Genomic DNA, 15,096 nt, shown 5'->3' with positions numbered 1-15,096 from the left:
GGGAAAGAAAAACATTAAATAGAAAAATAAAAAAACGATTACTACAAAACCTGAGTCATTGGTGACGTATATAGACTTAGGGATAAGAATATCAAGTTGGCCAAAAAGTTCCTTCGGTTTTTAAGTAAAAATTAAAGACATTTTTTATTTTCACCAAGAACTTTATTGAACCATGTATTCACCCTTTTGTTCCACTACCTTTTGCCATTTTTCAGGCAACTTCATAATTCCATCTTCCTGAAACTTTTTCTTTTTGAGCAAAGAACTGTTCCAGGTGCCTTTTACAGTCTTCCAGGGAATTGAAATTGTTTCCATTAAGAGAATTTTGTAAAGACCTAAATAAATGGAAATCCGAAGGTGCAATGTCTGGTGAATATGGCAGACGAATCAGAACTTCCCAGCCAAGCTGTAACAGTTTTTGCCTGGTCATCAAAGAAACATGCGGTCTTTCATTACCCTGATGGAAGATTATGCGTTTTTTGTTAACTAATTCTGGTCGCTTTTCAAGTGCTGCTTTCAGTCAGTCTAACTGAGAGCAGTACTTGGAATTAATTGGTTTTCAAGAAGGAGCTCATAAGACAGGACTCCCTTCCAATCCCACCACATACACATCACCTTCCTTGGATGAAGACTGGCCTTTGGTGTGGTCAGTGGTGGTTCATTTCGCTTGCCCCACGATCTCTTCCATTCCACATTATTGTACAGTATCCACTTGTCATCACCCGTCACAATTTGTTTTAAAAACAGAATGTTTTCATTAAGTTTGAATAGAGAATCGCACGTGGAAATACGGTCAAGAAGGGTTTTTTCGCTTAACTTATGTGGGATCCAAACATCAAAGCGATTCACATAACAAAGCTGGTGCAAATGATTTTCAACGCTTGATTTGGATATTCTGAGTAAGTCGGCTATGTCCCGCACGGTATAACGTTGACTGTTCTCAATTAATATCTCGACTTGATTCGCTATCAACTTCAACGGGTCTACCCGACTGTGGAGCACTGTCCAGCAAGAAATCTCCTGCACGAAACTTCACAAGCCACTTTTACTTTTTTTTTTTTTTTTTTCCTTGCGTTATGCGGGCCTCTCACTGTTGTGGCCTCTCCCATTTGCGGAGCACAGGCTCCGGACGCGCAGGCTCAGCGGCCATGGCTCACGGGCCCAGCCACTCCGCGGCACGTGGGATCCCCCCGAAACGGGGCACGAACCCGCGTCCCCTGCATCGGCAGGCGGACCCTCAAGCACTGCGCCACCAGGGAAGCCCCACAAGCCACTTTTGACACATTTGATCAGTCACACCACCTTCTCCATATACTGCACAAATCTTTTTTTGCGTTTTTACCTTCCTTGAAATAATAAATCATAATATGCCAAAAATGTTGTTTTTCCTTCTATCTTCAATATTAAAATGTCTACACAAAAATTCACCAGGTTTGATAAGTTTTTTTTTTTAATGCACTCTGATAATGACAGCTGTCACAATACAATCCAATTGTTTCGAATGAAGTTAAAGACAACTAAACGCTACTAGAGCCAACTGACGGAAAAAGCTGAACGAACCTTTTGGCCAACCCAAAACATAGATAAAATTATAAACCAAAATATATTCAGAGATTTTTATGTTGTCCTAAAACATTTGCAGAGAAAATGATGCATATCTGTATGTTTTTAGTTAAAAAGCAAGGGCCTTGATGCTGTGGAAAACAGTTTTTGGTAGTTCCTCAAAAATTTAAACAAATATAACCAGGCACAACTAAGAATACACCCAAGGGAATTGAGAGTAGGGAGTTGGACAGGTACTTGTAACCCCATGGCCAGAGCAGCATTACCTAGCAATAGCCAAAAGGCAGAAACAGCCCAAATGTCCGTCAACTGACAAATGGATGAACAAAATGTGGCATGTCCATTCAATGGAATATTACTCAACCTTAAACAGGAACGAAGGTCTGACTCATGCTACAACATGAGTGAACCCTGAGAACACTATGCTAAGTGAAGCAAGCCAGACACAAAAGGACAAATACTGTATGATTCCACTTACATGTGTTAAATTCATAGAGACAGAAAGTAGAATGGTGGTTACCAGGGGCTGGGATGGTGGAGAGAGAGGGTTTGGGGAGTTATTGTTTAATGGGTATAGAGTTTCAGTATGGGATGATGAAAAAGTTTTGGGAATAGACTGTGGTGATGGTAGCATAACAATGTGAATGTAATTGATGCCACTGAATTGTACACTTAAAAATGGTTAAAATGCCAAATTTTATGTTATGTATATTTTAACACAATTTTAAAAAATTAATAATACCAAAACCATTGAACTATGTACTTTAAATGAGTGAATTGTATGGTATGTGAATTATATCTCAATAAGGCTGTTTAAAAACAAAAAAGTGGGCTTCCCTGGTGGCGCAGTGGTTGAGAGTCCGCCTGCCGATGCAGGGGACACGGGTTCGTGCCCCGGTCTGGGAGGATCCCACATGCTGTGGAGCGGCTGGGCCCGTGAGCCATGGCCGCTGAGCCCGCGCGTCTGGAGCCTGTGCTCCGCAACGGGAGAGGCCACAACAGTGAGACGCCCGCGTACCGCAAAAAAAAACCAAAAAATAAAAACAAAACAAAACAAAAAAGCACCGGCCTTGGGCATTGCTCTCCTCTTCACTCATTCCCTAAACACTGTCCTGGCTCACACAAAGATGTGTCAAGGCAAAGGGTCCAGGAGTGGGGGATGAGGTGGCTGAATCTCCCCCCAAAATCCCAGGGAATTCTGTGACTCGATAAGATGTGGGGACCTGTGAAGAGGGGAGACTGGGAAGGGCTCTGAGTGGCAGAAGAGGGGACAAGGACTCGAGGCGGGGCTTCTACAAAGGACTATAAGCAGGGGGCTCACTTATATACATAGCTACATGCTTTAGAAAGGGGCACAGATAGTCGGGAGAGGGGTGAAATGGGGAGACCACTGACGTAACACAAGCAAAACAGATGAAGTCGGAACTAGAACAATGGGGGGAATGAAACAGAAAAAGGCATGGATTCTAGAGACCCTTAGGAGAAAGGGGACTTTGGGACCACCTGACTATAGGAGCTGAGGGACAGGGAAAAGTCTTAAATCACTTCCACGTTTTGTGGCGCAGAAAAGTGGGTGAGTGCGGGCCGTGTTTCCTGGCAGGTTAGCAGGGAGCATGCTGAGGCCAGAGGCACTCTGGAACACTGGAGTGGCTATTCTAAGCAGCCCCAACAGAACGGGTGTGGAGGTCAGGAGATGTCTGGGCTGGAGACAGACTTGGTCATGAGTACGTCAGTGCAGGGAGATGCTGAGAGAGCCACCGGGCAGGAAATACCAATAAGGAAAGCAGGCCAGATGTACAACTAAAGAGTTGGGGGTAGGGGTGGGGGTGGGAAGCCAGACCTCTCTCCATCGACCACTGCCTGGTGGGAACTCCAGCCGAGTGTACCTACCTCTTCCAGTTTTGCAAGAAGAAAACAAATCCAGATTTTCACATGAAATCTCTCCTTTTAAACACAGGAACACCAAATTCAATTTTTTAAATTGTAGTAAAATATATGTAACTTAGAATTTGGCATTTTAAGTGTACAGTTCAGTAGCATTAAGTATATTCATGCTGTTGTGCAAACTATCACCAGAACTTTTTCCATCTCCAGAACTCTTTATTTTCCCAAACAGAAACTCTACACCCATTTAACACTAACTCTCCATTCTCCCCTGCCCACAGCCCATGGTAATAACCATCCTGCTTTCTGACTCTATTAACCTGACTACTCTGGGTACCTCATAGAAGTGGAATCATACAGCATTTGTCCTTTAATAACTGGCTTTATTTCGCTTAGCATAATGTCCTTAAGTTTCATCCATGATGCAGCATGTATCAGAATTTGCTTCAAAAATTTAAAGGACACCTTGTATGCTAAACAGAACATATAACTGGGCCAAGAGTTCCTGTTTTGAGCCACAGCAATAATGGTGCCCACCACCCTCACCCTTTGTGGAAGCATCGATTACATCATTATTTATAAAATTGTTTTTGTGGCTCAGTAAATATATGAACATGCCTTTAATCATATCCCTGTGTGATTGGCCTTCTGCAGACTGAGCCGGGCATTTCATGGGCATCTACACACATCGTAGGTACTAGGGTTTCTGAGACACTATTGTCAACCTCTGCTCATTGCCCGGGCAGTGCATCGACTAATCGCACTCATGTGCAACACACGATCAGAGCACACAGAGACACCCGACCTGTCAAAGTTGAGACTGAGGTCACGCCCTTTGGGTTTCCCAAGAGACAAACACATAAAGGTGACTAGGCATGAGCAGACAGCCCTGTGGCACCCTCACAGGCCTTTGGGTACACTCAAAAAAGCTATAACAAAGCGGAGCTCCCTATCCACACTCTATGAAGGAACCCAGCAGGGTGAAATACACAACGTGCAAAAGTCAAAGGCCAACGTAAGGTGTGAACAAACCAACACTCGAGCACGGCAACACAGACTGTTCACATGCCATCACAGGACTGCAAACAAATCACCTAGATTCTGGGCAGGAATTCCCTGAGCACTGAACCTAGAACAGCACCGGGCAGAAACTCAAAACTATTCCCCCCATAACTCTCACCCTTGGTACTTAGTTCCAACTACTGGGGTTCCCCAGCAAGTCTACTCTACCGTGTGCCCCTGAAGGGTCTTCAAATACCTGCCTTCTGACCTGTTACCTTTACAGGCTGGCAAAGCAGTATCTCTATGATTCTTCTACCAAAAGCCCATTTTTCCTGTCTGCAGTGTTTGCTTCTGGCATATGCCTCTGTTTATTCTGAGCCTTTGGAAGGCTCCATGGGTCACTCCCTTACTCCCATGCTTGGTGACTTCCGTACTTTGTACAGGCCACCTTAAAATCAGAGACTACCAGCAGGCTCTCTGGGTAGTCCCCATTGCTTTCTTAGATCGTTCTCTCAACACACATTTGCTGGACAGCCATGATGCACCTCAGCTTTGTCCCCCAAGATCCCAGCCGGTTAAGTCTAGAGCTTGTCAGGTACACTGCTTGTAATGAAGGTATTGGTTGGGGGTTCAGGCTGCAAACACAGACATGAACCCCAGTTGGAAAGAAAACCCAGGCTCTAGACATGGGACAAGGGAAGTGGGGAGAGCCACAGAAGGCACTGTCCACCACAGGCAGCTGGATGCTGCCACTCCCCCGTGGCCATGGACCATTTCCTGCGTTCTTGATGCCATGCTGCCACCAAGGATAATCTGTCCTTCTTAGCATTTGTGGATCACTTCCCCAGGGGTGGGGGGCAGAGAAAGGGAACACCTGCCTCTTCTCTAACTTCCAAGGAGGTTTAACTCTAGATGAGCTCTACAACTAAAATACATAGGGTATTTGGTGGCTGTGTAGGCAAACAATTAGAGAAGTCCACCACACTATGAGAGATGGTTATAAAAGAGGAAAAAAAAAAAAACCCGCAACTCAGCACGGCCTTTTTCTTGCCACTGTAACAGTTCTATGATCTACCACTCTTCTCATAAAAAAATTTTCTTTCCTCTCTCCTTTTATCTTCACTCATCAGATACAGAATTTTCTCACCTCTCTGTCACTATGTATTCCCTTCTATCTAAGCTTTTCTTTCAAAGCTGGCATACCCCACCAGACTTGGTGATACCCACAAGTTATTCCAACCTTTGGACAAAGCACTGTGTTACATGTGTCCTGCTCTGGGCATTTGTCCACAGACTCTGGAGGACCAAAGTTCTGAGGACCAAGTTCCTCCCCCATCATTCTGCTTTCCTCTCACAGCCCCAGAAACTGATCTCACGTGTTACCTGGGCAACTTCCTCCTCAGCCCTCAGCAGAGACGTACAAGTGCTGGCCAAGAGCTAAAGCTTGACCATGGGTGTCCGAGGACTGGAAATGCATGTTCTCATCCTCAACACCATCCACGTAGCCAGGTGTTTTCTTTCTTTAAGGTGCTGTTTCTGAAGCTGAGAAGTCCCTATCTCTACCTACGCCCCAAGGATCTTCAGTTTCTTGCCCAAGACTTTGGAATTCCTCAACAACTGCCTGAATTAGCAGGAGAGAGGGACAATGCCATTTCTCTAATAGGTTCTCTGGGGGGATAACACCCCACCCCGATCAGCCGCAGACATAGTCAGCCTCCCACTGTAATGACCATCTTTCACAAGGGTGGGGACAACATGCTTCTAAATACCTGTGAATACTCTTAAGTATTCCAAATTTTTCCAGATAATTCTTCACTACTGTCTGAAAATTGCTACAAACAGGTATGTGGTAGTTCAGGTTCAGACACCTTTTATTTTCGTTAAACATAAAGGTGCAAAGGCATGTGGTACAGACCAGATAAAAACAGGCATGTGTGCAGACGGACAGAGGATGACAAAGGTCATCTTACCACCATCCCTCACTCAAAGTGAGCCGTGTGTTATGTTCACCCAGCCTTTTTGCTTTTGTCAACATGACTCTCCTCACCAAGAATGCTGCTACCTTCTCCTGGCCCATTTAATATGGCCCCACGCATACCCACCTTCTCTGGGAAACCGCCTGAACATGCCTCCTGCCAGTCATGTCCCTTTTGCCCCTGACTCTACAGCACCAAGTCTGCCTCTCAGTGTTAAAGCTCAATTATTCAAGTCTCCATGATCTTACTTCCTGTGTCTCTACATCGTAAGACCAGCTTGAACACAGGGATGGAGCCTTCTATTTTCCATGTATATTCTCCCTACCAAGCACTGAGCAAACAGCTACCTGATAACCTTGCTGCTGCTCTGGGCACTGGTTCCACAGTGGTTCTAAAGTGCTCTATGAGGACTGGAAGGGCAAGGTCAGAAAACTTTGGGTGAAACTGGGGTCTGAGTCACTGACGTCCCCTCTGCCAAGACACACAGGCTGCCTTATAGGAAACAGTGGCTCAGAAGTAAAACAGATGCAGTGCTGTCCCTGACCCTGCCCAGAGGCTTAGTTCTTGTGGACAGGAGACAGGAACACCTGCATCTCCAGGGCACACAAAGCGAGTAGAGGAGTCACAGGCACTGTGGTGGGGCTCGGCCTTGGGCAAGAGGACATCTCCAGCTTCCGATTCTCCTCGCTCCCACTGCAGCCCTGAACCACAGGGGCAGTGTGAGCTGAGAGTAATGACCAGAGCAGTTCCAAGGCCAGCCTTGGACATCAGAGGCTGGCATTTAAACAAAGTGAGGACTAACAGCTGAGGCTGGGGGAAGATGACCCTAACCAAAACCAGATGCTGGCTCACAGCTCCCTGAACAGTGCACACGCCTGCCCTCCACTCCCCAGCCCAGCTTGGGCTGTGGAGCTTTGACACGTACCCACTTTGCGATGGGACAGCCACGTGAGCTCTTCCCTTCCTTCCCCGTGTAGATGACCTTCTCGATACGGATGGCTTTCCCCTTCTCTCCGTACCTGGAGAGGGAGACAGAAGGCACCATTAGCACAGCTGAACCCCAAAGGAGAGCAAGTCTTGGTAAGAAGGCAAGCCTCAGTGTGTTTCAGCTAGGGTTTCTAGTTACTGTGGGGCAATAGAGAAGGAAGAGAAAGATTTAAATGTTTATTCCGTGTGAAAGCCTCTGGGGACACAGCTCCACTTACAGACTCCCAGGGCCTCTGGTCCACCTGGCTCCGCTCTGTCCCAGGGCAGAAGGTCTCTGATTATTACCTCTGAGCACTCAAACCCAAGGCTCAACACAGGCATTTGTATCCAGCCCTGTTAGCAGAGTTAGTTATTTATAAATTCAGTAAAATGCAATAGACAAAACAAATGGGGAAACCCTTATTATTCTCTTTCAACAATCCCCAACTGACATTTGAACAGATGAGGACAGATAGCTGAGGCCAGGGGGAAGTGACCCTACCCAGTACAAACTGGCTCTGAGATTCCCTTGGACAGTAAACACGTCTGGTTCCTACACACACCCCTGCCCTGGACCATACATGTGTGCACACACTCAGGGATTCACCACATTCAGAGGTGATGAAACTGTGGCCCCCAGAGCTGAAATGACCTGCCCAAGGCCACACAGCTACCTGGGGGCAATGGTGGTTAAAGTGCAGCCTTGGAGGTCAGAGAGCTGGGGCTTGAGTGCCAGCGCAGCATTTTCTTGTTATAGGACCATGGCCAGATGACTGAACTTCTCTAAGCCTCAGTTTCCTCATCTGTAAAATGGATATAAAAATGGTTCCTGTCTCCTAGGCTTGGGAAAAGATCAAATGAGATAATCCACAGGGAGTACATGAAAGTACTCTGAAGTTCCTGGCATGAGGGAAGAACCCAGTAAATATTAATTATTCTTAATACTGTAAACATCCATCTTGCTGAATTGTCTCCTTTTTAATAGCTTTTTAGTTTCAAGTACAATAATATTATCGTCTGCAAGTACTGGTTATTTGCCACCTCCTCCTTTCCACTTTCCATGCCTCTATTTCCATCTCCTGTCTGTCTGTACTGGCCAGCCCCTTCCAAAGCACTAGCAGGCACCTTTGCTTATTTCTTGACTCTACTGGAGATGTTTCTAACTACTCATCCCTGGGCATGAAGCTTGCTGACTTTGGGACAGAGATAGAGACTCCCTTACTTTGAAGGGCTCTACTAAGGGTTTCCTGCCCTAAGGATTTTTTTCTTTCTTTTATTTTGCTGCATTGTCTTTGTTGGTTCCTGGCATGAGGGAAGAACCCAGTAAATATTAATTATTCTTAATACTGTAAACATCCATCTTGCTGAATTGTCTCCTTTTTAATAGCTTTTTAGTTTCAAGTACAATAATATTATCGTCTGCAAGTACTGGTTATTTGCCACCTCCTCCTTTCCACTTTCCATGCCTCTATTTCCATCTCCTGTCTGTCTGTACTGGCCAGCCCCTTCCAAAGCACTAGCAGGCACCTTTGCTTATTTCTTGACTCTACTGGAGATGTTTCTAACTACTCATCCCTGGGCATGAAGCTTGCTGACTTTGGGACAGAGATAGAGACTCCCTTACTTTGAAGGGCTCTACTAAGGGTTTCCTGCCCTAAGGATTTTTTTCTTTCTTTTATTTTGCTGCATTGGGTCTTTGTTGCTGCGCGCGGGCTTTCTCTAGTTGCGGTGAGCGGGGGCTACTCTTTGTTGTGGTGCGCCGGCTTCTCGTTGCGGTGGCTTCTCTTGTTGCGGAGCACGGGCTCTAGGCATGCGGGCTTCAGTAGCTGTGGCACGTGGCTCAGTAGTTGTGCACGGGCTTAGTTACTTCGCGGCATGTGGGATCTTCCCGGACCAGGGCTAGAACCCATGTCCCCTGCAATGGCAGGTGGATTCTTAACCACTGCACCACCAGGGAAGTCCTTGTTCTAAGGAGTTTTAATCAAGAATCGATCAATTTTATCAAATACATTTTCAGCAACTAAGGACATATATGATTGAATGGTTTTTCTCCTTTGGTCAATTAACAAGGTATGCTATTTTAACAGACTGTCTAAAGCAAACAATCCTTATATTTTTGTAATAAATCCAATTTGGTCATAGCATATTTTAATATGCTACTATTTAATAGAGGATAATGTTATCATAGCTACTACATATTCTGTTTTACATATTCTTTATATAAATACATATATAGTTACACATAGTTCTTTAACTCATCCACTCTACGTCTAGGAATCTCTACCTCAGACATAACTGTACAAATACACCAAGATTTAGGAACAAGATATTCATTGTTGCATCAACAAGAGAAAATTTAGAAAGAACTTAAATATCCAGTATAGGACTGGCTAAATAAAACATAATAAAATAAATGTCCATGCAATGGAAAACCATGTAGCTGTCAAAAAGGATTCTACAGAATTGTATGTACTGACACAGAAGAAATTAAGTGGGGTGGGGGGTAATAGCTACAAACATGGGGATAGTATGCTTGATCCCATTTTGTTCAAAATTTCTCTATATACATATGTGTATCTTCATAAATGCTTAGAAAAAATAGTAATGTAAGCATCAAACTTTAAAAAAACTTTTTTTTCTTCTAAGAAGGATAATTATTAGAGAGCTTTATTCACTCTAGACTTTTTAAAAACAGCCTTTTATAGACATGTTTTATTTTTGTAATTGGAAAAGAAAACAAATATTTTAAAAAATGCTTCTGGGCTTCCCTGATGGCACAGTGGTTGAGAGTCTGCCTGCCGATGCAGGGGACACGGGTTCGTGCCCCGGTCTGGGAGGATCCCACATGCTGCGGAGCGGCTGGGCCCGTGAGCCATGGCCGCTGAGCCCGCGCGTCTGGAGCCTGTGCTCCGCAATGGGAGAGGCCACAACAGTGAGAGGCCCTTGTATCGCAAAAAAAAAAAAAAAAAAAATGCTGATCTAAGGTTTCTCTGAGTTCAATGTTCTCTATTTCACTCAAGACCTCAGGAATGAGGTGAAAAGCTGATAACTGCCACATTAAAATTCTAAGGCTATGTTAGTCCCTTATAGAATGTGTTTGGAGACAGGACTCTGGGGAGTTTATATAGCGTAGTCTGGCTCAAGAGGAAAAGACCAGATAGTGCTGCTTTTGTTTGGTTCCTGGAAAACTTTCAGCTCCACAAGCATCTATCAGGAGCGCAGAGCCTGGACACTCAGTGTGTCCTGGGGTCGCTGTGGGAAGAACAACCCGAGGTGACCATACTGTTCTCACTGGAACCGACAGGATATCGTGTTCCCCACAGGAGGGTGAGCTGAGGACACAGACTAGGGCTTTCTGACCAAGACCCTCCCCACCGTCTCATCCTTGTGAGAAATGCTTCCTCTAGTGAACTTCATATTTGAGAGCAAATAAAAGCGCCAAGCACTGTCTGATCAGTTAGAATTTTTTTTTTTTTTTTTTTTAACCAGAACTGTCTCTGTGTTTAAAGACAACCAACCAACTCTGGATTTAGTTCTTTTTTCTTAAATGTCTTACTTTCCGGCCTATCATTAAGAGGCTAGGATATAGGTGAACTCCTAGACCCTAAACTAAGTCTGGAAGGGGGTAGGCTGAAACCTTATTCTAAAGGGTAACTTCATCGTCTTAGCCAGTGATTCTCAAAGGTGGTGCTGGGACCAGCATCCCCTGGAAACTTGGGAGGAATGCAGACTCTCGGGTCCCATCCCAGACCTGCTGGGTCAGAAACCCTGGGGTGGGGCCCAGCGAGCTGTGCTTTCACAAGTCCTCCAGAGACCTGAAGCATATGCTCAAGCTTGATAACCGCTGATCTAAAGTTGTGATTCTTCACGGTTACTTTTATCACACATTAATGAGACCAGTTCCCCCCAAACTCAGAGGATTTGCTGGCATGGTGTTGGTGCTTTCATTCCTAGAATGAACATTTAATGAACTCCTAGGCTGCAGAGAATCCCCTTTCCAGTTAGAGGACATATGGCCCTGTGCAGCAGGCCATTCTCAGATATGGGTTTGAACACCTGACTCCAATTATCTATGACAACAAGGACCTGGGTACCCAGGAGGTATGGAACCCATTAACAAATCTGATAATATTTTAGGACTTGCTTTCAACCTCCTCCTTTCACAGTCTTTCCCAGATAAACTAAAAGCACCAACATCCCCTGGATTTCAGTTTTCTTTCCTCTTTGCCTTGGCCAACTCCTGGCAGTGGAGTGGTCCTGCAGAGTAAGGGTTGGGCGGGAAGTCTAGAGAAAGAGACAGCCTGGATCATTCACAAACTAGACCCCCTTCCAGGTGATTTTCAGCAATCATTCATTCCCCTCCTGTTCCAGAAGGAGCTTAAAAAGATGTCTATGTGATAAAAATAACAGGTGATGAAATCAGAGTAAAGGGGGAAACAGATAGACATGATGTTGTTATGCAAAATGCAGACGGTGGGACCTTGTGCATATTTTTAAGAGATGAGCCTAGAACATTTCATCACATGAGACATCAAGGAAGCTAATGAAGACTCCTTAGGGTCATGTCAAAAGGACTCAGGAGTGAACCTGAATAGGCTCCCACGGGCCAAAGATGAGAAATTACGTTCCTCCTAATGAGGATACACAAATCTGGCTCTAAGCTTACTAGCAGCCAACATAAAGATGGAAACACAATCTGTTCCATGATTTACAAGGCCCTTAAGATAAAAATAAACCAGTTGCTGAGGAAAAACACAAGTATTCCTGATCTTGAGAGGAATTCCTCCCTTGGATCAGTTTCTGAAGAATCTACACTTGGCTGTTATTTTTAAAGCAATGATAAAAAAAAAAAAAAAAGGACAAATCTCAACTTTATCATTATCGCTTAATCCTTGTTTCAAAACATACTCTTCTAAACTAAAAGTTATTGAGAGAGCTGTCTAGAAACCTTGCAAAATTGTTACCAAAAAACAAACACACATAAAAACTGTCCCAGATCAAACTTGTACATTTGACTCCCCTGCAGCCCTCAACCTGTAAACAATAGTGTCAAGATTCCTCACAAAAATCGCTGGCCAAAAAGAATGCTCAACATCATTAATCATTAGAGAAGTGCAAACCAAAACTACAATGAGGTATCATCTCACACTAGTCAGAATGGCCATCATCAAACAATCTACAAACCATAAATGCTGGAGAGGGTGTGGAGAAAAGGGAACCCTCTTGCACTGCTGGTGGGAATGTAAATTGATACAGCCACTATGGAGAACAGTATGGAGGTTCCTTAAAAAACTACAAATAGAACGACCATACGACCCAGCAATCCCACTACTGGGCATATACCCTGAGAAAACCATAATTCAAAGAGTCATGCACCACAATGTTCATTGCAGCTCTATTTACAATAGCCAGGACATGGAAGCAACCTAAGTGTCCATTCACAGATGAATGGATAAAGAAGATGTGGCACATATATACAATGGAATATTACTCAGCCATAAAAAGAAACAAAATTGAGTCATTTGTAGTGAGGTGGATGGACCTAGAATCTGTCATACGGAGTGAAGTCAGAAAGAGAAAAACAAATACCGTATGCTAACACATATATGGAATCTTAAAAAAAAAAAAAAAAAAAGGTAATGAAGAACCTAGGGGCAAGACGGGAATAAAGACACAGACCTACTAGAGAATGGACTTGAGGACACAGGGAGGGGGAAGGGTAAGCTGGGACAAAGTGAGAGAGTGGCATGGACATATATACACTACCAAATGTAAAACAGCTAGCTGGTGGGAAGCAGCCGCATAGCACAGGGAGATCAGCTCGTTGATTTGTGACCACATACAGGAGTGGGATAGGGAGGGTGGGAGGGAGGGAGACGCAAGAGGGAAGAGATATGGGGATATATGTATATGTATAGCTGATTCACTTTGTTATAAAGCAGAAACTAACACACCACTGTAAAGCAATTATACTCCAATAAAGATGTTAAAAAAAAAATCGCTGGCCAAAATAATGCCTGCTCCAACCTTGAAGCTGTAACACATACACATGTGGGCACATGCAGGCGTGCATGAATAACCCACACACTGTTTTAAATGTTTCATTCTCACCAACAATGTACTAGGGTTCCCTTTTCTCTACATCCTTGCCAACATTTGTTATTTGTGGACTTTTTGATGATACTTATGGACTCAGAGGTGCTCTTTCAATCAGTCTTGAATTTACAGATTGGGTCTTGGATCAAATGCTTTTCTGATGGGCTACTATGAACATAAATGTTTCCAGATGGTACACGATAATTAAGAGTGTTTACAGCAGATCACTGTGCTCCATCCATCTTACCTTTTATTCATTCAGGGATATCACTACAGTTATTTAGTTCAAAATCACGTTCCCTGCTATATTAATGACAGTATTAGTTACCCTGGTCAGACAAAATCTGGTCCCCAAATTTGTAGAAATTCTAAGCTACAATTCTCAGCCCCCAGCCTTCCACACATCTGTATGGCTATGTATATGTATGAGCAAACATGTTTATGTCTTACATAATTTACGACTTTACTATTAAAATACTAATGTTTGTTATAAAAATGCAGTCAGTAACTGCAGATATGATGTAGACACCCTGTATGTAATATTTACTAGTAAGCACTAAGTGCCTTCCAGACATCAATTCAGTTTATCCTCATAACTCTCCTCCAATGTATGTACTTTTATTTTCTCCATTTTGCAGATAAGAAAACCGAGTCACAGAGAAGTAAAGCAACTTACCAAAGAACTCATCAGTAAGTGGAAGGGCCAGGACTGGACCTTAGTCTAGCTCCAGTGTCCATATGCTCTCAATCACCAAGCTATTTTTATCTCTCTACACACTGGAACTCACAGCATTTAATATCTACTGTGGACACGTACATAGATTTTAAAGTTTCTATCTGTACAAAACTGCTTAAAAAAGCAAAACAGAGCTGTCAAGTAAAAGCCCTATAGTCTTGAGTTCGAATTGGAAGTGTATATAAAGTCAGTGTTATGTATTAATCACTAAACAATAGCAAAAATAAAAAACCTACACATACATCTTGGCTCTTTCTACAGAAATGGCCTAGAAAAATGAGCACCCCCAGCACCCAGAGTCTGTTTTCTAAATATTTCTTCCCCCAATAAAAATACGAGAAATCAAGAACTCCTAGGATCATGTCAAAAGGACTCAGGAGACAATGTGAATAGGTGCCCACTGGCCAAAGACGAGGCATACATTTCTCCTATTGGTGGTACAAAACACCACCTAGGAAGTAATTTTGAAAGAAAGAAACAATCTGATTCTGATCAAGCCTTTAGATCTAACCAATTTACATGACACAGGGCAGAAGAACCTGTTAATACCACAGGAAAGATAGCAGCAAACTTCAGACCATGAGAAACTCTACAGGACATACAACCATTTAACCCCATTTCTTTAATAAAAAATATTTCAAGAAAGAGTGAGATAAAAGGGGGTTATGGGGATCTGTAAAGGGCAGACCTATAGACAGAAAGAAACCCTGGGCACTGGGGGTGAAAATCCCACATTCAACTTTTCAGTCTGTGTATCAGGGATTCCTTTCTGTAGGCTGTCTAATATAAGGCAATGAAAACGAGAGGTGCTTAAAATCCATATTCTGTTAACAACTTGCCCATTTCTCCTTGGACATCTGTGCATCACTCACC

General features: G+C 43.7%; 1 protein-coding gene across 1 annotated transcript in view; it reads right to left on the bottom strand.

Moving 5' to 3' along the window:
- The window catches only part of LOC103079040 (methylcytosine dioxygenase TET3), a 108,874-nt gene that overhangs the window by 11,518 nt on the left and 82,260 nt on the right, over window positions 1-15,096 (bottom strand). Inside the window, exon 5 of the mRNA XM_007459392.1 lies at window positions 7,351-7,446. Within this exon, the coding sequence (XP_007459454.1) occupies window positions 7,351-7,446 (96 nt within the window). The remainder of the gene's footprint in view (window positions 1-7,350; window positions 7,447-15,096) is intronic.

Source organism: Lipotes vexillifer, unplaced genomic scaffold (assembly GCF_000442215.2).
Source record: "Lipotes vexillifer unplaced genomic scaffold, Lipotes_vexillifer_v1.1 scaffold51, whole genome shotgun sequence".
Lineage (NCBI taxonomy): Eukaryota > Metazoa > Chordata > Mammalia > Artiodactyla > Lipotidae > Lipotes > Lipotes vexillifer.
The sequence above is the reverse complement of the archived record's forward strand: the minus strand, read 5'-3'. Positions and strand labels throughout refer to the sequence as shown.